The 25,515-nt window shown below is 36.6% G+C and overlaps 1 protein-coding gene across 3 annotated transcripts in view; it reads right to left on the reverse strand.

Annotated features, from left to right (window-relative positions):
• Positions 1 to 25,515, reverse strand: part of LOC150090911 (acid ceramidase-like) — a 243,837-nt gene that overhangs the window by 38,213 nt on the left and 180,109 nt on the right. For all 3 annotated transcript variants that reach the window (XM_090380629.1, XM_090380624.1, XM_090380616.1), the window contains 2 exons: positions 18,252 to 18,418; positions 1,640 to 1,813 (listed from right to left, as the gene is read on the reverse strand). In XM_090380629.1, the coding sequence (XP_090236755.1) occupies positions 1,640 to 1,813; positions 18,252 to 18,418 (341 nt within the window). The remainder of the gene's footprint in view (positions 1 to 1,639; positions 1,814 to 18,251; positions 18,419 to 25,515) is intronic.

Genomic DNA, 25,515 nt, shown 5'->3' on the forward strand with positions numbered 1-25,515 from the left:
CGATTTATACTCTATCCCTTTGATGGAATATGCAAAATTTCAAGAGCCGGAATGATTTGACAACAACTTGTATGAGCGAGTTTGGAAAATTCTAAAAAATTGAGCTTAACAATGAAGGGTTCAACAAAGATGAGCTGATGTCTTCTGCTACCAAAGAAATTGCAAACTTAGCCCAGGAGTTGCAGCTGGTCCTGGAGAATGAAGATGTAGACGAGCTTGTGGTTGAACGAGGTGAAGATTTAACAACTGAAGACTTAGCCCAGTTGAACGCACAAATAGTTGAGAAACTGGAGCAACCCAAGAAGCAGTTCAAATTAAAGGAAATGGCAGAAGCGTTCTGTAAAATTCATGAAGGTCTCTGTTTGATGGAATGGATGAAAACACTGAACATTTCTTGAAAATAGAAAAAAAAAAAAAAAAGCATATGAAACAGATGAAGATCGGAAGAGTTCATATCACGTACTACCTCCCTGACCTCTACTCAGCCTACAACACCCTGTGATTAATGTGTCTTATTAATAATTCAGGCTTGTTTTAAGTTACCTTCAGTTCATCACACCTGAAGTGTATACACTTTGGTTTTGATTCTCTTAGTAGCCCTTATAAAGTCTACATGGCATAGGAAATACATATCAGTTTTTACAGTAAAATAACGCATTTTTCCTTCCTTTTATGTTTTCTTTTCTTATGTGCCACTCCAGTTAATTCATCGCTGTCACCAGATAAAGTTTTTAATTGTTATGGTACATAACCATTTTTCTTCATTCTTCTAAGGATATTATGTATGTGGTTTTTGTAATTTTGGCATATCAGAGTTATAGTATTAATATTTTATTAGTCATTCACGAGTTACGTAAAAATCGATTTACATAAGAACTCCTGGAATGTATCTCTTACTTTCCAGGAGTTCTTATATATTTATTTTTTTATTATTAGCCATATGGTGCAAGGAAGCCTAAGGCTTATGTTGCACCAGCCAAAAAAAAAAAAAAAAATTATGAATTACTCCCCGAGAGAGAGAGAGAGAGAGAGAGAGAGAGAGAGAGAGAGAGAGAGAGAGAGAGAGAAAGAGAGAGAGAGAGAGAAAGAGAGAGAGAGAGAGAAAGAGAGAGAAAGAGAGAGAAAGTGATTTGGATTTTATTGGCACATTAGCAACTAAGGCTATAATGAGAGAGAGAGCACTTTCAGTTAGCATAAAACAATTCAAAACATGCATAGTTGTGGTATGTGATATTTGCAGGATCAGAGGATCGCTCGGAAAATATAATCATGCTGTTGCTCTAGAATTTCATACAGTAATACCATACTCTCCACATAGCAATATCACCCCACATAAATCATTTCTGAAAAACACGTTTTCTCACTATTTGTAAAATTGTGTGAAAACATGTTGTGTGAAATTGTGTTAGTTTCATTCACACGTGTGAAACTGACATAGCTGAGCAACAAAAAAATTTAGATTAAGATAGGTCCATTCCTTGAATTAAACAATGAACCCACATGAAATTCATTTGCTTCACAAATATATTTAAATACAACTACATGTTGCACATTATAGCCTTAGCCGCTTATGTGCCATTAAGCCTCCATAACAACAACAACTACATACACATACAAAACTTAAAATTAAATGACCAACCTTTTGTGTCAAATATTTCAAGCAGCTTACAGCAGGAGTTCTTCTATCATCAATAAAGAGAGGAGATGTCCAGTGGTCATAATTAGTTTCCACCAAAAACCAACCATTTCCAGACTCCTTCATTGTCCAGATATCAGATTCAGAAGTGCCTCTGTCTTTAGTAATAATGCAGGCCTGAAAATACATTTAAGATAGATATTGATAGAAACTGAAGTTCAGTGTGTGTGTGTGTGTGTTCATTTTAAAACTAAACCCATGTTACCTGTATTAAGTATAACAGTACCAAGAAATAATCACCGGTGTAATTGTGCGAGGACATTAGTGAAGGATAGTACTGCATTCAAAGTGTTCAATTTGTCACAGTCTGTATTTTGAAGTTGCACATGTTATTACTAGTGAATAAATGTTATGCAATATTGGTTCCCAAACTACTGAAATCTATGGACCCCATCAAAAAAAAAAAAAAAAAGTTCATGGACCCCTTAAAAAAAAAATGAAAAAGTTTGCAGACTCCCTATATATACAGTAAACTCCCACTATTCGCGGTTTTGCGATCACCGATTTAATATAAAATGAAACCTAAAAAAATGTGAATTTTAAAGCGCCGTGAATATTTTCAGCCATAAAAAAACATGGGCGTGGTTAGAATTATCTTTCCCGGTCAAAACAGCGCTCAGTGGGTGGGGGGAGAGGGGTGACAAAATCGCGAGCATGGATGTTTCTTGCTAATCCTTGTTCAGTATGTGTTATGCGCTTGTCATGGAAGGTTTCATCGTTTGCTTTTAATTTATATGCTTATAAATTGAATAAATTTATCAATTTATAAATTGATATGCTTACAAAAATGATAAATCTACCATTTTGCAGTGTAAAACACTTTTTCGAGTGTGCTAACGGAAGAAAGTGGACACGTTCTTTCTAACCCCTACAAAAATATGGCTACAAATAACAAGGGAAATGCGAAAAGATCAAAGAAGGTGATGACATTAGTGAATAAAATTGAGTTATTAGACAAAATTTCTAATGGTGAAAGTGTCTCCTCAGTGGCAAAACATTATAAAATCAATGAGTCAACGGTACGATCAATCAAGAAATCAGAAGAAAAAGTCTGGCGTAGTGAAAACGCGCTAATTGCTTCAAACATTTGCTCTGTAACTCATGATGTTAAATTAGAAAAAATGGAAAAGGCTTAAAATCTGTGGATAGAAGACCAAACTCAAAATAAAATTCCGTTAAGTTCACTCATCATTCGTGAAAAGGCAAAACTCCTCTATCAACACTTTAGCGAAACTTGTGATAGCACTGGCGTGATAAGTTTTTTTTGCTAGCAAAGGCGCTGGTTTGAAAGATTTGTTTGAAATTTCTAATAAATATTACATTTAACATTAAATTGTTTCTTATTTTCATTTCGATGCCATATGCTTGCATTTCACTGTGTACATAGTCATAATATGAAGGTACATATAATACATAGACAAAATTTTAGACTAGTTTTTCTTATATATTTCATACTTTGGAACAGAACCCTTTTATTACTAAGGGAGCCATAACTCGGTATTCGCGTTTTCGTTATTTGCGACATTTCTCAGGAACGTAACCCCCGCAAATAGCAGGGGTTTACTGTATATGTTTCTCTGTGTGTGTTCATTTTAAAACTAAACCCATGTTACCTGTATTAAGTATAACAGTACCAAGCAATAATCACTGGTGTAATTGTGCGAGGGCATTAGTGAAGGATAGTACTGCATTCAAAGTGTTCAATTTGTCACAGTCTGTATTTTGAAGTTGCACATGTTATTACTAGTGAATAAATGTTATGCAATACTGGTTCCCAAACTACTGAAATCTATGGACCCCTTCAAAAAAAAAAAAAAAAAAAGTCCATGGACCCTTAAAAAAATGAAAAAAGGTTTGCAGACTCCCTATATATATATATATATGTTTCTGTGTGTGTGTGTGTGTGTGTGTGTGTGTGTGTGTGTGTGTGTGTGTGTGTGTGTGTGTGTGTACACTGGGTTTTCTGTAAAGAAAATTCAAAGTTTTATGTTTAAAACAACTCAACTTTATTCTTATTTTTACAAAAATATATAATAATAACTTTATTTATGATCGATTTGCTATACATAGAATGAATAATTTGACCAGTTCCAGAGGATCATTTCGCAGACCCCCTGGAAATAGTCTACGGACCCCAGTTTGGGAACCGCTGCCATATACCACTGAGCATGGTGTTCTTTAAGAGAATCTTCCTTGAAAATGAATTACGAGCTATCCTTCAAATCTGTCAAAGGATAGTTGGCCTATATTTTTTGAACAAACTGTCAACTTCTGTTCATTAAGGCAATCATAATGCATTTTACTGCATTACTAGAGGAAAATGAAAGGGATACCTGGCTGCAACATGATAGGGCAAACTGCCATGCGACACTTCTTAACCACTAAAATATTGCAAGTTTTTTTGGAGATAAAATCATATTATAAGAATCCATTCCAATAATCATGCTGGTCTATTGAATTAATATCCCCATATTTCTTTTTATAGTGTTGCTTAAAGCAGAAAGCTTAAAGAGAGTAATTCATTATACATTCAGCAGAGCATTGAAAATGCAGTAAGGAGTGTACCGACAAACTCTTTGCATCACTCACATGAAAAAAAAGTGAATTATGTATTGCTAAAAACAGAGAACACTCTGGCATTGTTTATAAAGTATTATTTGTTAATTATTCTAATAATAAATCACATTTCCCTTTGATCATTCTTGATTTACTTTTAAAACAAATTCCGTGTGTGAACCATGAAGGTTATCAAAAAAAAAAAAAAAGCACCCTGCACACGTACTCCTCACCTTTATACACCCACATGACTGAGATTTATCGGGATAATATGAAGTTTAACCTCAACATTAGTGTGCTTGAAACAGAGTTCTTGCATTGAATGTTTGTGTAGGAGCTTCTAAAAAATGGATGGTAATACTGGTCAGGTTAGATTATTTTCAGATCAAAGATCTTTTATCAAAATCAAAACTTAATTTTATGAATTTTTGTGGGAAGTATGCACTGCATAAACAGTAGATTGTATCCCAATTTCACATTGGTCCAAAAGGTTTCATCAAGGTCAGACGAGCATTGAAGATATATGATGCTCAGGTACACCAAGAATATCTATGGACAACACATCAGCAGTCATTATTACCACCATTTTGAATGAAGGGAGACATGATCTGTGAAGAAATAGCCAATGAATCTGGAATACCAAAATACCTGCTCACCAGATTTTAATTGAGGTGTTACAAAAACAAGAGGTTGCCACCAGATAGGCCCATTTGCTGTCAGATGAACAATAAGCAAAATATAAAAAAATTGCAGCACACTTACTGGCATGTTACCAACAAGAAGGACATGAAATTTTGAATTGAAGTCACAATCAGCTCAATGGATGCATCCATCTTTGACATACCCCCTTTTACCAGCAATAATAAAAGGTGAAACAAATGGTCATCATAATCATGGTCTATGATTATGAGGGCATTACTGCATCTGATCATGTCCCACTTAGAAGAATAGTAACTGGCAACTGTTATGCAAAATTATGCCCAAAAATTTGTCAGAAGTGTGCATAGATGTTGGGAGCTAGTGTGCTCCACAACAATGCAAGGCCTCAATACCAAACAGTCTGTACAATCGTTTTCACTCGTTACATGTAGGAAGCATCCCCCCCCCCCATAATCATGATATTGAGTGCTTGTGATTACGTTCTGTTCCTCAAATTCAAGGAACCATCATGTTGACAAAGATTTCTGTCTTTAGAAGCACTGTGCAGCTGTGACTCAACACACTCAGCAGAGTTAAATAGCATTAAAAAATTACTTGAACTTTGGGAGCTGTCAACAAAGTGTGAAGGAGAATACATTGAGGTTTTTAATCTTTTATCATTACTTAATTCTTGGCATCACATAACAGGTAACATCAAGGAGAGCATTTTACAAAAATTCACACCAAACTGTTTCAATGACACATTCATCAGTTACACCCACCATTCATATTAACCCTGAAGTGTTCACAGCTGCACAGACAGCCCATTCTATCCCAATGGGGTTTAGACAGGGAAGACCCACTGAAGAATCCTTGGATGTATCCAAGGAGCAAGACAGTGGTAGCATTTGTGATGGTAAAAAACTTCTCAGATCACTGGAAATCCAAAAGATTCTGGTTAGCAAATGCTCGATATGGGAGTGAAACGTTCATTTAGGGTCAAAAGTGACACTAAGCTCTGTCTGACTCTAAATCACAGGAACTGGTGGTGGCATGCCTTCACAATAACACAGGTTGGAGGTGGGGAGAGAGAGCTGGTTCAGGGAAAACATCATTGCAGATTTGGAGTGGTTTAAATTCAGCCCGAATTAAAATAGAAAGTTTAAAACATGCTGTATGTTTTACATAATTTATTTTCAAAAAAAAAAAAATTTTATTCTGCTGAAAGCAAAAAAAAATGTTTTAGGCAAAATAGAAACATGAGACTCTTAGTCTCTTCCATTTTCAAGTTTAAAAGATATTTATGCTTGTTATGTAAATAAATATTATTATTAAAAAAAAAAAAAAAAACACTAAATATATTTGATACTACAAGGCCATTTTAAGGGAGCACTGCGTTTTGTGTTATAGTCTTTACTATGTAAAAACAAAAAGGTTAAGTAGATGCTTATTGCTCTAGTGGGAGATGGGAAACAATGTGTTATTATTTTATTGTTAATTGTTTTTTTTTTTTTTTTTTAGGAGCATTAGCAGCTAAGGCCATATTGCTCCGGGATATGCGGTGGTCATTCCCTGACCTTTCCGCATCCTCTGTATTTTGATCCGGTCTAATCAAAAAGCGTGTGCTACGCACTGATACTCCTTCCCACCTGGCTACGGAGGCGCCGCAGAAACAACGCGAAACATTAAACAAATACAGTGTCAGGGCTTGTCCGGTATCATGCCACACTTCAAGCAAAAGCCATATTTGTCTGAAGTTGTTATTATTATTATTATTATTAGACATATAGTGTGGGTGCGAGAGTACATGTGAACAGGCAAAGATTTTATGGCTCCAGCAAATAGAGAAGTTTTTTGCTTTTTTATTGACTTAAATTGGCATATTAATTTATTTTTTAGAGTTGCTTTATATACCTAGTAACAATACTTTAGTTTAAATTGAATTTAGATAGAGTTTTTGTAGGTTATTACTTAGTATCGGTAAGAGTATCAAATCCATGTGTGGACAGGTTTTTGCAGCTCCCGCAAATGCAAAGTTTTTAATTATACTTAGCCACTTTATTGACTTAATTGTTAGATTAAATTATTTTCTATAAGTAGCTTATAGACCTAGTCAAGCTCTTGGTTAATTTTGAATTTAGATAGCACAATTTGGAAAGTAAATAATACCTCGTGTCCGTAGATTAACCATTCGTAACTTGCGGCCATTGTTATAAGATCGTGTGCTAGCGTAAGGTTTAACGAAAAACTAGATAGCGTAAGATTTAACAGAAAATGAGATAACGAGTATAGTAGTATCAATTAATCGGTAAAATTTATTAATCTTATTAAATTTCATTGTCAATTGAATTGTACTTTTTTTAACTAAATAAATATAGCAACCTAGTTATTACAAACATAACATCATAAATACATACATATAAGTTGACAGGGGATAAGAAAGTCACATAATGTAATTCAGAGATAATATTCAATACCAAAATACATATATATAGGTTATAAATGCATTGGGATATAGGTTTAGGGTTATATTTTGTATTGGAATTTTATTGAACTTGAATAGAAATCATGACTCAGACCAGAGCAGCAAAGCAAAAGGCTCAAACTAGTGGAAGTGCTGTGGCTCAGGGGAGAAATGAGGGGGGCAGTTGTCCTCTGAATCACAGTCTGTTGAAAGGCACTGCTTGTGGAGCAATCAGGAACGGAACATGATATTGCCAAGGGGATTGTCTTTGTGTGTGTGCATGATGTAAGGAGTGTGAGGAAATCAGGTGCAAAATCGGCATTGTTATGGGCTTATATGAGAGCTTGAAGGACAGGGTGAATGCCCTCGTAAGGGTTTAAATTGAGAGACCCATCAAGCTCTTAGCTGCCCACATCAATGCCAGAGCTTGCACTTGAACATCACACAACACAGCGGCAACCCCCAAGGCAGAATGTGCTGGTCTCTATTTTCAGGGAAACAGGAAATATTGTGCAAAAAAGGATAGATGGAACAGGATCAGGGTATGTCTGCCAGGGGGCAAAGGTTGATGCTGTTGTAGGGCAGATATCATACTTTAAGGACACAAAGGGTGATATTGTTGTACATGTTGGCACTAATGATATTAAGAGTAGGAGACCGGCAGAATAATTTAACAAGTACAAGACGATGCTGAAAAAAAGCCGTGAGTTAGGGTTGAATTTGAAAGTGTCTGCAATTCTGCCCAGACATGATAGGAGGGAGTATATGATGAGAGCTTTGTTGATCAATTCAGCCCTAGAGAGATAGTGCAAGGCTCAAGGTGTAGAATTATTCTCAGCCTGGTCTGTGCTTGTTAACAGGAGAGACTGCTTCTACAGGGATGGGATACACTTAATTAGAAAGGGTGCCAGAATATTTGCTGATGCTATTGAGGCAGAGTTAGGTGGGTCGGAAAACTGCTAGTTTGGGGGGATACAAGGACTAATAGATTAACAGCAGCCACTGGCAGAGGTAAAAGTGATTCTTGCACTACTTCTATTGAAATGCAATTGAGAAACAGCCTGGAAAGCAAGACAATGGGAATTTCCAGGATTGCTGGGAGTTATAGTGGAACAAGTAAATACATGGACTGTGTTAGGGTAACTAAGAGTAGAAATAGGTGCATGTACACCAGTGCTAGGAGTATAGTTAATAAATTCAATGAGCTTGAAGTGCTAGTCAAGACATCAAAGGCAGATATTGTTGGGATATCAGAGACATGGTGTCACACAGGCATCCCTCTGTATAAGGCAATGGTCAGGCCACGCCTTCAGTACTGCGTACAGGTCTGGTGGCCTCATTTTAGGAAGCATGTAGATTTGCTTGAACGTGTGCAGAGAAGGGCAACAAGATTGGTGAGGGGAATGAAGGGATCCTCTTACCAAGAGAGGCTTAAGTTCTGCAAATTGCAGTGGCTGCAGACTAGACACCAGCGCGGTGATCTGATTGAGGTGTATAAGGCCTTGAATGGGTTGAGCACGCTGAATTCTGATGGGATCCTTCCACTTGTTCAGATTACGAACCTAAGGGGGCATAAATTCAAATTAAGAAAAGACAGATGTAGAACAGATGTGCAGAAATTTGCCTTTAGCCAGCGGGTGGTTAATTGCTGGAACAAACTTCTATCTGTCGTTGTGGAAGTTGATAGGTTAAATAAATTTAAGGAGGAACTGGACAGGCATTTGGAGGGAATGGTGTGATTTTTTTTTTTTTTTTGGCTGATGCTGCATAAGCTCATTGACTTGCTTTCTTGCATCACATGCAACTACTACTACTACTACTACATAAGCAGTGCAGAACTGGAATTTGGGGAGTACAATGTGCACATAAAGATAGACAGGACAGAACAGGAAGGGAGGAGGGGTTATGCTGTTAGTTAAGAAACACAAAATCTAATGAAGTGCATCCAATTGATGTGGGTCGACAATACAATGTTCAGTCTGTTTGGTGTGACATAAGCACTGGGAAAGTAAAAATGAGAGTGGGTGTGTTATAGGCCTAATTAATTTGATGAGTATTAGCATTAGTAGAGGCATTTGATGCAAGAAAGCAAGCTTATGCAGCATCAGCCAAAAAAAAAAAAAAAAAAAAAACACGTCCACTTCACCCCTCTGTTCGTTCAAAATACCTGTCTAACTGAGCCTTAAACTTATTTAGGCTATCAGCTTCCACGACAAGGGATGGAAGTCTGTTCCACCAACCAACCACCCACTGGCTAAAGGCAAATTTCCGCACATCTATCCTACTTATGTCTTTCCTCAATTTGAATTTATGCCCTGTCAGGTGATTATTCTGAGCAAGAGGAAGAATCCCATCAGCATTGAGCATGCTCAAACCATTCAAGGCCTTATACACCTCTATCAGATCACCTTGCTGGTGCCTAGTCTCCAGACACTGTAATTTGCAAAACTTAAGCCTTTCTTCGTAAGAGCACCCTTTTGTTCCATTCACTAATCTTGTTGCCCTTCTCTGTACTCGTTCCATCAGCTCTACATCCTTCTTGAAATGAGGCCTCCAGACCTGTATACAGTACTCTAGGTGTGGCCTGACCATTGCCTTATACAAGGGAATAATCACCTCCTTATCCCTGCTACAAAAATTCCTATATATCATTGACAATACACCATGAGCTACTCTTGTAGCCCGTCTGCACTGCTCAGAGAACTTCATATCTGCCTGCACAACCACCCCCAGGTCCCTTTCATTCTCTACCACTGTCAGTGTAGTACCAGAGAGTTGATACGTTGCTCTGGGGTTGCTGTTTCCCATGTGTAGTACTTTACTTTTGTCAATGTTAAACTTCATTTGCCACCTCTCAGCCCATCTGCTCAACCTTTCCAGATCCTGTTGCAGCAGCGTAGTGTAGGCAGTGCAGTAGGCAGTGTTGCAGTAGGCAGTAGTGTCCTTGACAACCCTGCCTACCTTTGTATCATCTGCAAACTTTGACATTAAGCTTGATTTACCCTCATCAATATCATTTATGAATACAGAAAACAATAATGGGCCCAACACTGAGCCCTGAGGGACTCCACTAATAACATTAGTCCACGGCGAGCAGTGTCCATTGATTACCACTCTCCGTCTTCTCCCCCTCAACCACCCCTTTTTATCCACAGCAGCAATTTGCCTCCAATGCCACACTGCTCCAATTTGTGCAGCAGTCTTCCATGTGCAACAGTATCAAAAGCCTTTCTAAGATCCAAGTATATAATATCAAAGTTATTCCCTGCATCCAGTTCCTTTGTGACTGCATCATAGTATCCAATCAAATTGGTCAGGCATGACTTCCTCTTAACAAAACTATGCTATGTTCGAGCTATAGCTGAAGTCTTGTCTAAATGATCCTGCAGTGCTTCTTTAACTAGTGCCTCCATTAATTTTCCTGGAACAGAAGTTAAACTCACAGGTCTATAATTACTTGTGTCAGCCTTTGATCCTCCTTTGTGAATTGGGGTGACATTTGCAAATCTCCAGTCTGTGGGTACCTCCCCTGTGTCCAAGGGAGCTCTCATAATTATGGCTAAAGGTTTGCTTACTTCCTTTGCTGCCTCCTTTAATATAACTGGACAGATTCCGTCTACCCCCAGGTGCCTTTCTTGTGTTTATCTTCAACAATTTCTCCTACACTTTACTCTCAGTTATTACAAGATTCTCTAGCTTACTGCTAGAGTTGAACACACCTCTGGCTTTCCCCTCGCTAAATAACTCCTCATGTGTGAATGTCGATGCAAAATATTCATTTAGTTTGTTAGCTATCTGAGCAGGATCATCAACAATATAATGAGCAATTGTGCAGAGAAATAGAGTGAGCCAGTATACCAGACTCTTATAATGGCAGATTAATTTCACGGATATTGAGTGGAATTTGTGGGTTGGTTACTCTCACACTAGCAATGCTTTTTTGGATTTATTGGATGATTGTTTACTACAGCATCATGTTCAGAAGGCAGCTAGAGGGAGTAATACCCTTGATCTGATTATCAGTAGTGATTCTTCATGCATCAAGAATCTGCAGATAAAGGAACTACTAGGTGGCAGTGATCACAGTGTGCTGAAGTGGGATTTACTCAAAGAGGTAACTACCATCAAGGATAAAGGGAAGGGTTTTTGCTTTCATAAAGGACACTACGGTGGTCTGAGACAGTATTTAAATTCTATACAGTGGAACTAACTGATGATGTTACCAACAGCAAATTCAAAATGGGAAGCATTCAAAGAATTAATCTTGGAAGCTACTAGGCTTTTCACACCAACAAAAAAATATTGTTCAAGATTTAGGCCTAAATAGATCTCAGATGAACTAATTAGACAAGTGGCAGAGAAGAAAAATGCATGGGATACATATAAATTAACATGTAACCCAGAAGCCCATGATATATATAAGCTGGTCTCTAACCAAGTTACAAAGGAGGTTAGGCAGGCGAAGATTATGAGAAATCTTTGGCAAAGGATGCAAAGAAAAACTACAAATAGTTCTTTACTTATGTAAACTCTAGAAGGAAGGGGATTAATGAGATTGGTCCACTTGTTGTCAATAGTTCAACTGTTGATGATCCTGCTCAGGTAGCTAACAAACTGAATGAATATTTTCAACATTCACAATGAGGAGTTATTCAGGGAGGGAAATGCCAGAGGTGTATTCAACTCTGGCAGTAAGCTAGATAATCTTGTAATAACAGAGTAAAGTGGAGGAGAAATTGTTGAAGATAAACACAAGAAAGGCACCTGGGGGTAGACGGAATCTATCCAGTTATATTAAATGAGGCAGCAAAGGAAGTAAGCAAACCCTTAGCCATAATTAGGAGAGCTTCCCTGGACTCAGGGGAGGTACCCATGGACTGGAGATGTGCAAATGTGACCCCAATTCACAAAGGAGGATCAAAGGGAGACTCAGCTAATTACCGACACGTTAGTTTAACTTCTGTTCCAGGGAAATTATTGGAACCACTGGTTAAAGAAGCATTGCAGGATCATCTAGACAAGACTTCACTTATAGCCTGGACACAGCACAGCAAGGGTTTGTTAAGGGGAAGTCTTGTCTGACTAAATTGATTGGATATTATGATGTAGTCACAAAGGAACTGGATGCAAAGAATAACTTTGATATCATATATTTGGATCTTAGAAAAGCCTTTGATACTGTTGCTCATGGAAGACTGCTGCACAAATTGGAGCAGTGTGGCATTGGAGGCAAATTGCTACTATGGATAAAGGGATGGTTGAGTGGGAGAAGACAGATAGTGGTAATCAATGGACCCTGCTCTTCATGGACTAATGCTATTAGTGGAGTCCCTCAGGTTTTAGTGTTGGGTCCATTGTTCTTTTCTGTATTTATAAACGATATTGATGATGGTATATCAGGTTTAATGTCCAAGTTTGCAGATGATACGAAGGTTGGCAGGGTTGTTAATGACAGTACACTGCTGCAACAGGATCTAGAAAAGTTGAGCAGATGGGCTGAGAAGTGGCAAATGAAGTTTAACATTGAGAAATGTAAAGTACTACATATGGGAAGCAGTAATCCCAGAGTAACGTATCAACTATGTAGTACTACACTGATAGTGGTAGAGAATGAAAAGGACCTGGGGGTAATTGTGCAAGCAGATATGAAGTTTTCTGAGCAGTGCAGACGGTCTGCAAGAGTACCTCATGGTGTCTTGTCAATGATATACAGGAATTTTTCTAGCAGGGATAAGGAGGTGATTATCCCCTTGTATAAGGCAATGGTCAGGCCACACCTTGATTACTGTATACAGATCTGGAGGCCTCATTTTAAGGAAATAGAGCTGTTGGAACGAGTACAGAGAAGGGCAACAAGATTAGTGAATGGAACAAAGGGTTGCTCTTATGAAGAAAGGCTTAAATTTTCAAATTACAGTGTCTGGAGACTAGGAACCTGCAAGGTGATCGGATTGAGGTGTATAAAGCCTTGAATGGTTGGAGAATGCTCAATGCTGATGGGATTCTTCTTCTTCTTGCTCAGAATAATCACCAGAGAGGGCATAAATTCAAATTGAGGAAGGGTGGTTGTAGGATAGATGTGCAGAAGTTTGCCTTCAGCCAGCGGGTGGTTGATTGCTGGAACAAACTTCCCTCTGCCGTTGTAGAAGTTGATAGCTTAAATAGATTCAAGGCAGAACTGGACAAACATTTGGCGCGAGTGGATGGGCGAAATAAGGAGTTTTTTTTTTTTTTTGCTGAGCTGATGCTATATGAGCTTGCTTTCTTGCATCATGTGCCTTTGCTAATGCTAAAGCAGTGCAAGGAAGCCTGAGGTTTATGCTGCACCAGCAAAAAAAATCTGAGTTATCCTGAGAGAGAGAGAAGTAGAAGGGAATCACCAAGAAAGAGACGAATGATGATATCCAGCTCAGGACCCTAGGTGTGCCAATCCCATACTCATCAGATGTGAGCCCTTGAGGTTTGTAAAGACAGAGGCAGGTTCTCATGCACAATTTCTGAAGCTTTCACAAGAACCAAAAAAAAAAAAAAAAATCACTTCAGAAACTATTTGCGGCAAAAGTTTTCCTATGTTTAGAAAAGTAGAAAAGTTTTAGATTTTTTATCATTGAACATTATCAATGGGGCAGACACATGTCAGGCAGCAACCTGCCGTCACTTCTGAGTTAAAGTTGTAGAAGTGTTGAAGAAGAGTGGCGAAACATACTATCAAAAGCTGCCTCCAGATCAACACATGCCATTTCTGCCTTGGCATTAAAAGCTTTCAGAATGGAACTGGTTACTGCCAGCAGGTTTGTAAATGTTGAACAATTTTGGAGAAAATTTGGATTTTGACTGCTTGAGTAGTCAAAGTTGGTTTGTTAGAATTGGGAGCAACAGCTTTTCCAATAACTTAAGAAGCAGAGTGGACACAGTTTGCTCTGAATTGCTCATCATGCTTAAATATCATGTAAAGATTGCAAATGTCTTGTTATAACTCTTCTTTAAGAAGAATAGGTTTCTTCTTATCTCCTGATATGAAAGTATTTTTTTCCTCTTAAGCACATTCATTGATATTCTGGCTGATACTGTACTAGGTATGAATTTAAAAATGACATTACAGTTCATGACATTTGTTGGTTCTGAAACAAGCTGTCATTAGTGTCTCATCTTTTAAAAGATGAGACAAAAAAGCCATTTGTTTGAAAGCAGGGCAACCATTGCAAAGGCTAGTTTGTTCTACTGTGAGAATTAAGGCTATTGCATTATCTTCGCAGTTTAAATTCTGCGACTACAAAAACAGAAAAAGGAAGACTCCAGCAAACATCTTATAAGGAGAGAAATGCCACCATTTTTTGCATGTATTCTTCAAGACAAACGCAATATGAATGTGTAAAGTGTGCTGGTTTACAAAATTCACTGTTATTTCGTTTCATGAATCCTTATTTCTAGTCACATGAATAGCAAACATAATATAGCAATCATTCATTTGTATTTAAACACCAATGAAGAATCCTAAAATTACATTTGTATACTGCAAATTCTTACACACTATTACTTAGTAAGGATTGATTTTTCAGGAAAAAAAAATCAAAATTATGCAGAAACAATAACATGAATGAAAAGGAATAGGCTCATACAGGGTGGGGTATGAAATGTTGATACATTTGTATTATCAATTAAAAATTAATTATTAGTTGAATTTCATTTGCAAATTGGCAGTAGTCTGCAGAAGTTTCTGAAAAATTCAACAGAGCAGCAATAAGTCACAGCACTTCACATTCTCATGAATCCCATATGCCCCTATCAGTAAGTAAAACAGCAGAACTCAATCTTCACAATTGAGCAGAAAACTATAAATTTGTGCTTTTTCTCCTGCTAAAACAAAGAGTAACAACTACACATTTCAGGCTTGGCTTCTTTGTTTTTTTTAAAGTAATTGGGCACCTGCAAAACTTAACACTTTATTTAGCAGTTTTAAGAGGAAGGTTGTGTAAAGGAATAAAAATGAACTTTCACAACCAGTGTTCATTCTGAAATATCAGAGACATGGTGGCACATGGATATAAGGAATGCAGAATTCAAATTTGGGGAGTAAGATGTATACAGAAAGGAAACACAGGATAGGAAGGGAGGAGGGGTTATGCTGTTAATTAAAAAACACAAAATTTAAGAAAGTGCATCCAGTTGATATTGGTGGAGAGTACAATGTTGAGTCAGTTTCATGTGACATAAGCAGAGGGAAAGTAAAATTGACAGTAGGAGTATATTATAGGCCTAATGACTCTGATGAGTACAATGAACAACTGTACAGAGAAATAGATTGTCCAGTAAACCAGACAGTCTTATAATGGGGGATTCTTACTTCCAAGATATTGACTAGAACTTAGGGGATTGGTCAGTCCCAACACTTGCAAGGCTTTTGTGGAGTTATTGGATGATTGTTTTCTACAGCAGCAGCATGTTTGAGAAGCAACTAGAGGGAGTAATTACTCTTGATTTGATTATCAGCAGATTTCATTAAGAATCTGCAAATAAAGGAACCACTAGGTGGCAGTGAGCACAGTGTATCGATGTGGGATTTACTTAAAAATGTAAACTACCATCAGGGATAAAGGGATGGGTTTTTGCTTTCGTAAAGGTGACTACAGTGGTCTCAGAGATTTTTTTAAGTTCTACACAGTGGGACCAACTGATGATGTTAACAACAGCAAATTCTAAATGGGAAGCATGCAAGGAAATAATCTGGGAAGCTACTAGGCTTTTCGTCCCAACTTTTCGTCCCTACTGTTCAAGGTCTGAACATTAACTCATCTGCCATCCATTTAGGCCTAAATGGATGGCAGATGAGTTAATGAGACTCGTGGCAGAGAAGAAAAATGCATAGGATACATTAAATTATCAAGGGACACAGGAGGCTACAGTAGATATAAGATTATCTGTAATCAAATCACAAAGAAGGTTAAGCAAATGAAGGCAGATTATGAGAAATCTTTGGCAAAGACTTCTTTACTTATGTAAACTCTCAAAGAAAGAGATAAATCAAATTGGTCCATTTGATATCAACGGTTCACTTATTGATGATACTGCTGAGGTAGCTGACAAACTGAATGAGCATTTTGCATCTACATTCACACATGAGAAAGTTCGTATGGAAGTGGAGGCCAGAAGCTTATCAAACTCTAGAGAGCTAAATGATTTTTTAATAACTGAAAGCAAAGTGGAGGAGAAATTATTCAAGTTGAACATAAGAAAGGCACCAGGAGTGGATGGGATCTATCCAGTTATATTAAAGGAAGCAGCAAAGGAAATAAGAAAACACTAAGTCATAATTATGAAAGCTTCTTTGGACTCAGGGGAGGTCCCCATGGACTGGAGATGTGCAAATGTGTCCCCAATTAACAAAGGAGGATCAAAGGGTGACACAAGTAATTACAGACCTCTTAGTTTAAATTCTGTACCAGGAAAAATAATGGAGTCACTCGTTAAAGAAGTACTGCAGGATCAGTTAGACAATACTGCAGTTATAGTTCAAACACAGCATGGGTTTGTTAAGGGGAAGTCTTGCATGACAAATTTGATTGGATACAAAAATTGGACTACAATTGGATACAAAAATTTGATTGGTCACAAAGCAACTAAATGCAAAAAATAAGTTTGATATCATATACTTGGATATGATATCAAAATTAGTATCATAAATTTTGATATTTATGATTAGTATCATAAATTTTTAAATTTGGATTTCAGGAAAGCTTTTGATACTGTTGCACATGGAAGACTATTGTACAAATTGGAGCAGTTAAAGGCAAGTTGCTGCTATGGATAAGAGGATAGTTGAGTGGGAGAAGACAGAGTGGTAATCAATGGAATGCTCTAAATGGACTAATATTAATTATTAGTGGAGTCTCCCAGAGTTCAGTGTTGGGCCCCTTGTTGTTTTCTGTATTTATCATGATATTGATGAAGGTGTATCAGGGTTAATGTCCTAGTTTGCAGATGATACAAAAGTTGGTAGGGTTGTTAATGACAGTACACTACTGCAAGAGAATCTAGAAACATTCAGCAGATGGGCTGAGAGGTGGCAACTGAAGTTTAACATTGACAAATGTAAGGTAGTGCACATGGGTAGCAGTAACCTCAGAGTAACTTACCAACTGTGTGGTACTACACTCGGGGTAGTGGAGAATGAAAAGGCCCTGGCGTTAATTGTGTAGTCAGATATAAAGTTTTCTGAGCAGTGCAGACAGTCTGCAAGAGTAGCTCCTGGTGTCTTGTCAATGATATACAAGAATTTTGCTAGCAGGGATAAGGAGGTGATTGTCCTCTTGTATAAGGCAATGGTCAGGCCACACCTTGAGTACTGCATACAGGTCTGGAGGCCTCATTTTAGGAAGGATGTAGAACTGCTGGAATGACTAGAGAGAAGGGCAATGAGATTGGCGATTGGAACAAATGGTTGCTGTTACCAAGAAAAGCTCAAGTTCTACAAATTGCAGCATCTGGAGACTAGGCACCTTCAAGATGATTTGGTTGAGGTGTATAAGGCCTTGAATGATTTGAACAAGCTCAATGCTGATGGAATTGTTCCTCTTGCTCAGATTATTCACCTGTAGGGACATAAAATGAGGAAAGACAATTGTTGAATAGATGTGTGGAAATTTGCCTTTAGATAGCGGGCAGTTGATAGGTGGAACAAAATTTCATCGGCCATAGTGGGGGCCAACAACTTAAATAAATTGGAACGCATCTGGAGTGAATGGGAAGGTTTTTTTTTTTTTTTGTTGATGCTATATAAGCTTGCTTTCTTGCATCATATGCCTCTACTAATGCTAAATTCATAAAGCTCATAATGATTCACTGGGTTAATATTTCACAGGCAACACTTTATAAACAAATTCATAAAAATCAACTTACTTGTTCACTACTGTTTCCTCCTAAAATAAAGTAAACAGGTGAAATAAGTTTAGCACTAGATAGCATCTTCTGTGCATGATAATAACTTTTAGCATTCTCCATCACCAGGCGTGTTAAGAATCCCATCCAAAATTCAGAACGCCAGCCCATAATCCATTTGTATATTCCTACATTGCAGGATGACAAACAGTAAGAAGACTATTTAGCATACAGTATTGTTTTAATGATTAAGAATTATTGTAATTGTCAAAATGGATTCAATGTTATACTATTTCTAGATTAATGAATAGTTTGAGAAGTGTTTTCTTATTTTTTTTTTTCCCCAGAGTGCCAATCACATTTAAAGTTTCTGTTTGTTTGTTTGTTATTTGGTTTTTAGGAGCATTAGGGGATATGTGGTGGTCATTCCCTGACCTTTCTGCATCCTCCATATTTGGTGGTCACAGGCTCGAACCCCAGTCTAATCAAGAAGCATATGCTACGCACTGCTGCTCCTGCTCACCTGGCTATGGAGGTGCCAAAGTTTCTGTAATGATTCTCCAATTACATAATACATATGTTTACATACACCACAGAAACTTGTGACAAATATGGTTAACTCAGATTCAAGATTAAAGAAAAAAATACCCGCTAAACTGGCAATGCTATATATAAGGTTGTGTAGTGTGCATGTGCATAATGAACATAGGACTGTCACACAGTTATTTAGGGAAAAAAGTGCCTATCAGAGGCAGTAGTGTAGGAACTCCTTGGCATTGGGCAGGTGCCAATGGCACCGGTATCAGTCAGGATGAGAGCAGAGGGGTGGGATGAAAATTAATTTTTGTGCCAAATGACATGTTTTCAGAGGGCAATTCAAGCCTGCATGCATCTTTAAATCTGAGTACGTACTGCATAGCAGCATAGATCTATTTTAAATCCAGAATGTAACTTTCAAGGGACCAATCAGGGGATTGATCATCAGCACATGCTCGAATACATAGCAGTCGCAATTCATGCACTGTATGTTCTATGATACTGAATGTTAGAAGTTATAAATAATGTATGTACAGTGTTTTTTGTGCTTGCTATATAAACAGGTAATCATGAATATTGTGATTTATAATTTAAATAAAACAAAAGCCCAATTAATTTTAGACATGCCACCAAAGAAAAAAAGCAGACATCAGTACCGTGTAGAATGACTGCATAAAGAGGAAATTAAAAAAAAAAAAAAAAAACATTTTGCTAGTCACTTTCACCTGAAAGTGACTAGCGAAATTTTTGTTGTCACTTTCACCTGAAAGTGACAACAAAAATGAATATAATTCAAATGAGGATGAAACAAACGATGATGCAACTGAAATAGCCTCTTATTTATATCTGGCACAAATAATGCTCAATTTTCTAGCTCAGATGGATTTATGGACTGGAAACATCTAAATCCACATGTTCTATTTCATGAGAATTCATTACAACACATGAACAATTTCACAAAATGGAAATTATTAGAAAACAGTCTTCAAAAAGGTGGACTAATTGACGTTGCACAAGCAGCACTAAGAAATGAAATTTTAAAATGCCGCCATATATTAAAAATAATATTAAAATGTGTATTGCTCTGTGCTGAAAATAATTTGGCATTTCATGATGGACATGATATTAATATCGATACTGAAGAAAAAAAAAATTGTGGTATATTTTTAAATTTGATCGTTGTCAGTCAATTTGATGTTGGTATGAAAAATGCCCTGGAATCACATATTAAACACCACACTAATTATTTATCACCAGAAATTCAAACTGAATTTATTAATTTGTTAGCATAAAAAGTACAAAGTGAAATAATAAAAGAAATCCAAATAGCTAAATATTATAGTATAATATTTGATAACAATCCAGATGTATCACACAGAGACCAGTTAACAGCAATTATTCGGTATGTACAATTTTTAGACAATAAATATACAATTGAAGAAAGGTTCGTCGATTTCATAAACACAATACAAAAAACAGGAGAGGGAATTGTATAAGAAATTAAGGAAAAACTAATTCAAGATGGCCTATTAATTGAAAATAGGCATGGTCAAGGCAACAATAATGGTGGCAATATGTCAAGAAAGTACAAAGGTGTCCAAGCCATATTCCAAAAGGAGAATTCCTTTGTTTGGTATAGTGGATGTTGTGCATATAATCTTAATTTGATACGCAACCACAGACAGCCAGCATTAATGCAGATATATTTTTCAGAATTATATCCATTGTACAATTTCTTCTCTTCACCCACTAGCAGATGGGAAACACTATCATCGGTCATAAAAATCAGCCTGAAGAGACATACCAATACAAAATGGTGTTTAAAAGAAAATGCCATAAGTATATAGGAAACTCGAACAAATTATTTTAATATTAGACAAAATGAAAGATGATTTACTTAGTGATGTATTATCTCTTGCTAAATTATTGCACTGTCAAATGAGTAGTTATAAGTTTGTGTTTTTAAGCCTGTAGAATTTGATACTGGAAAGAATAGAGTCAACATATCAGTGCAAAAAAAAAAAAAAAAACACAGGATATTTATCGATCATCCATTTTAATTAAGGAACTTGCAGTTTATTTTTAGAAGCTAAGAAATAATAAAATTTGTTTTTACTGAAATTGAGGAAACTTTCAAAAAAATTAAAATAGCACCAGCTGAAAAGAGGAAGGGGAAACAAAAAAAATTTCTAGGCGTGCATGCTGAAGATGAATCATCCAACTTTGGAATAAAAATTTCTTGTTTTTCAATAATTGGTTCTATTATAATGCAGTTAAATGAAAGGTTTGAATCTCTAAAAAAGAGAGCAGAAGGCTTTAATTTTTTAACTGGTGAAGCGTTCCATTCAATGACAAGAGGATTTAGAAACTAAAGCTATTTTATTGTCGGATAAAAAACCCCTGAAATTAATCAAGACTGATTTAAAATTGAAATCAAATGCTCTAAACACCAAATAATTGAAATATTAGAAAACAACAATCCACATACAATATATCACTTAGATATTTTAAATGTATTGGCTAAATGGGAGTTGCAAGAAACCTATCCAAATATTGAAAAAGCTCTTAAAATATTCCTTACAATGCCAACAATAGTAGCCACTGCTGAAAGGACTTTTAGCAAGTAAAAACTTGTCAAGGATTATTTGAGATCGACATCACAATGAGAATACACATTATATCTATGTCACCTTTCAATGAACTTGAACATGAACTTGCTAGTAAAACAGCCTTTATGAAATTATCACAAATTTTGCACTAAAGCAAGAAAAATTATGCTTTGATGTAATTTAATAATTTTATGTCAATTTTATAAAAAAAAATTGCCAACACCAGAGTAATAAAATTACAAATTGTTCTGTCAAATTGTAACAAAATGTAAAGAATAGTAAAAAACAATAATAATAAATGAATAAATATATAAATCTTCAGCAATGAGTAACATATATTAGCATCAAAACTGGACAGCATTTGTGATTGCTGACACATCATGGATCATTCATAATTTGTGAATGGTCCATCATGTAGACTAATAAAAACAAATAATAAATTGACTAAATAAACTTACTAAAATTTACTAAATAGACTATGAAAAAAAAAATAAATTAATTAAATTAATAAATTATGTCTTCAGCCACACAAGTTAGAAAGGAATGGTGGTAATGGGTATTTATTTTCGTCCTCTGAGAAACTTGTAGAATCAGTGCACTTGAAAATTTAGACTTACAGAATAATACATGATTCTGGTGGCACCTCTGTAGCTAGGAGCGGCAGCAGTGCATAGCACATGCTTCTTGATTAGACCGGGGTTCGAGCCCGTGACCACCAAATAAGGAGGATGCAGAAAGGTCAGGGAATGACCACCGCATATCCCGGGAGCAATATGGCCTTAGTTGCTAATGCTCCTAAAAAACCAAACAACATGATTCTGAATAACAGCGAGAGAACTTTTTTTTTCTCTGCAACAAAGCAAATGAAAAATTCTGCGATTGTCTGAATTTGTTTTGTTTTCCCAAGTTACTCCTTCAAGTAACTTTGCAACAAATTTTCATACCACAAACCAAAACAGAACAGAACAGATCCATATAAAAGGGTTATAAAATGTATTATTCATGGCCATTGCTGGCCATGAATAATACATTTTATTCGTGGTCAGCGATGGCCATTTTCTGTTCACTGTATAGAAATAAAGCAATAGACAAAGGTAGAATGTTGTTGTGAAAATGGCAAATGAACCTTAAAACCACAAATTTAATGAAACTGCATGCTTTGGAGTGACTGAATAAATGCTTTAATCTGCCTGGTGATTGTTTATTCTGATCTCTGAACACCACGGGATAAAAGATAATTACAAGGTTTCCTCCCAATACACTTATCAGTTTCAGTTTCAGAATGTGAAATGCAAGGATCAAAGGTTCGGCAATTTAGATGCATCTCTCGTTGGCCTATAAGTAAGTAAACAATCTCAGATTTGATGCTTACCATTGGCACATTTGTAATTTATTGATTCCAAATATTTCAATGTAAACACAACAAAAAGTATATTGCAATAAATAGTTTTCCACAACAAGTAAAAGGAGAAAAGCAAAAAGTCTATAATAACAACAATAATTTTCATTTTTTTGTATACCGATGTTCATTATTTATAAATTATTTATTTTTTCTATACTGACACAGAGGGGCCCCTAAGCTCTAGCTTGTGCATAAATCTGGCCCTGCTCTTTACCCAGCCCAGTCCATATGAGGGCAGTTACAACTTTGAGTAAATCCCACTTCACCACTTTATCACTGCCAGATAAAGGAACCACTAGGTGGTTCCTTTATCTGCAGATTCTTAATGCATGAAAAATCACTACTGATAATTAGACCAAGAGGATTATCCTCTCTGGTTGCCTCTTGAACATGCTGCTGTAGAAAACAATCATCCAATAAATGTGGGTTGGTCACTCGTCTTGCTAGTGTGCGAGTGACCAACCCACAAGTTCCAGTCAATATATGGGAAGTTAAAATTCCATATTATAAGGCAATCTGATTTATTGGCTCACTATTTCTCTGTACAGTTGTTTATTGTACTCATCAGAGTCAATAGGCCTATAACACACTCCTCCTCCTCTCAATTTTGCTTTCCCAGTGCTTTTTCACATCAAACTGACTCAACATAGCCTTGCCCACAGGATGCACTGCCTTAGATTTTGTGTTTCTTAACTAACAGCATAACACCTCCTCCCTTACTAATTTGTCTATCCTTTCTGTATGCATTGTACACCACCAATTCCAATTCTGAATTCCTTATATGTATGACACCACATCTCTGATATCCTAATAATATCTGCATTTGATGTTTTGACCAGCACAGCAAATTCATCAAATTTATTTACTAAATTCCTAGCATTGGTCTACATGCAAGTATACATCACCTGTTCTTACTCTTAGTTACCCTAACACAGCCTGTTCTGCGATGACTCCCAGCAGTCCTTGAAATCAGAAGCACATTGTTTTTCAGGCTGCTGCTCATTCCAATAGAAGCAATGTAAGAATCATGTTCACCTCTGCCATCGGCTACTGTTAATCTATTAGTCTGTGTATCCCTCCAGCTAGTGGTTTTCTCAAGCACCTAACACTGCCTCAATAGCATCAGCAAATATTCTTGCACCCTTTCTATTTAAGTGTATAGCATCCCTGTAGAAGCAGTCTCTCAAGTTAACAAGCACAGACCATGCTGAGAAAAATTTTACCCTATGAGCCTTGCACAATCTCTCCAGGGCCGAATTGATTGACAAGGTTCTCGTCATATACTACTTCTTAGTGTGCCTGGGCAGAATTGCAGAAACTTTCAAATTCAACCCTAATTTGTGGGTTTTTTTTTTTTTTTTTAGCTAAAATAATGAGAGCAACTATATTTAGGGGAAGTTCTAAAAAATCAGCCAAAAGTAATGGAGTCAGTTGTGGTGTACTCCAGGGGTCGGTTTTGTGACCTTTACTTTTTTTAATAATCTATTAATGATATTTATGTATGTATTATTGGTGATGGTTCAAATGTGAGCAAAGTGGTTCATGAGAGTATCTGCATTTGCTACTTAAAGATCTAGATAAACTGGGCAATTGAACAGGAAAACAGCAATTGAGGATTAACACTGGTAAATGCAAGGTCCTGTATTTGCATAGCAGTAATGCTTAAATAGGCAGTATACCACTTGGGTTGCATTAAACTCAGGATAATTTAAACAGTCAGACATGATGTTCTCTGAGCAGTGCAAGTAGGTTCTAAAACAGTTCTTGGAATTCTGTGTCAGTGATATAAGGGCTTGGCACACCAGGGTCCTGAGCTGGATATCATCATTCTTCTCTTTCTTGGTGATTCTCTTCTACTTCTGATTCTCTCTCTCTCTCTCTCTCTCTCTCTCTCTCTCTAACTCAAATTTTTTTTTGGCTGGTTCAGCATAAGCCTCAGGCTTCCTTGCACTATATGGCTAATAATAATAATAAGCTTTCCAGCAAGGACAAAGGGACAATTATCCAGTTGCATAGAGAATGATTAGGCCACATGTGGAATACTATTCTTCCTAAAATTAGGTTTGAAAACCTCATTTTTGGAAGGACAATCTGCTGGAAAGGGTACAGAGAAGAGCAACATGATTAGTTTTGGAGGGGCTCCAAAACTAATCATGTTTTTGGGGGTGTTACAAAAGACTTTTCTTACAAAGAAAGAATGGGGTTCTGTAAATTATATGCTCTGAAATTCTTAAAGTTGGTCATCCAGGATGCGATGGACTCATAGCCACAACAAACTTTAAAATAATATCACAGAACATGAGATTGAATTTAAACATTTTCAATCACATACCGTTTCGAATATTTATATTTCAGTTTTGGCACAAATTCATAACCTCAATTTGAGGTTAAAACAGGAAGAAATCCTTACGCTTAAATATAAATCTCTTTATCCTTATGGTCTTAATAATAAGTTCAACCACCAATTATTTCTAATCATATATTTAATGCACATTTATTATAAATTTCAGATTGTTAAATATCTTACTAAGACTTCAACTGTTAGACCTTCTGAACTTCAGAAGGTCTAAAAGGCCTCCCAGTTGCCCCCTTTCATGTCTAATGCCCCCATGGATAATTCAAACACCCCCCCAGGGGGCGATATCGCCCACTTTGAGAAGCACTGTTCTAAAGGAAAAAAACAGGCAAAAAGAGAAACAAATCTAATTTAGTGACAAATGGGCCTGGAGTACTGGGG

The sequence above is a fragment of the Mastigoproctus giganteus genome, chromosome 1 (genome assembly GCF_048544385.1).
Source record: "Mastigoproctus giganteus isolate SK-2022 chromosome 1, ASM4854438v1, whole genome shotgun sequence".
NCBI lineage: Eukaryota > Metazoa > Arthropoda > Arachnida > Uropygi > Thelyphonidae > Mastigoproctus > Mastigoproctus giganteus.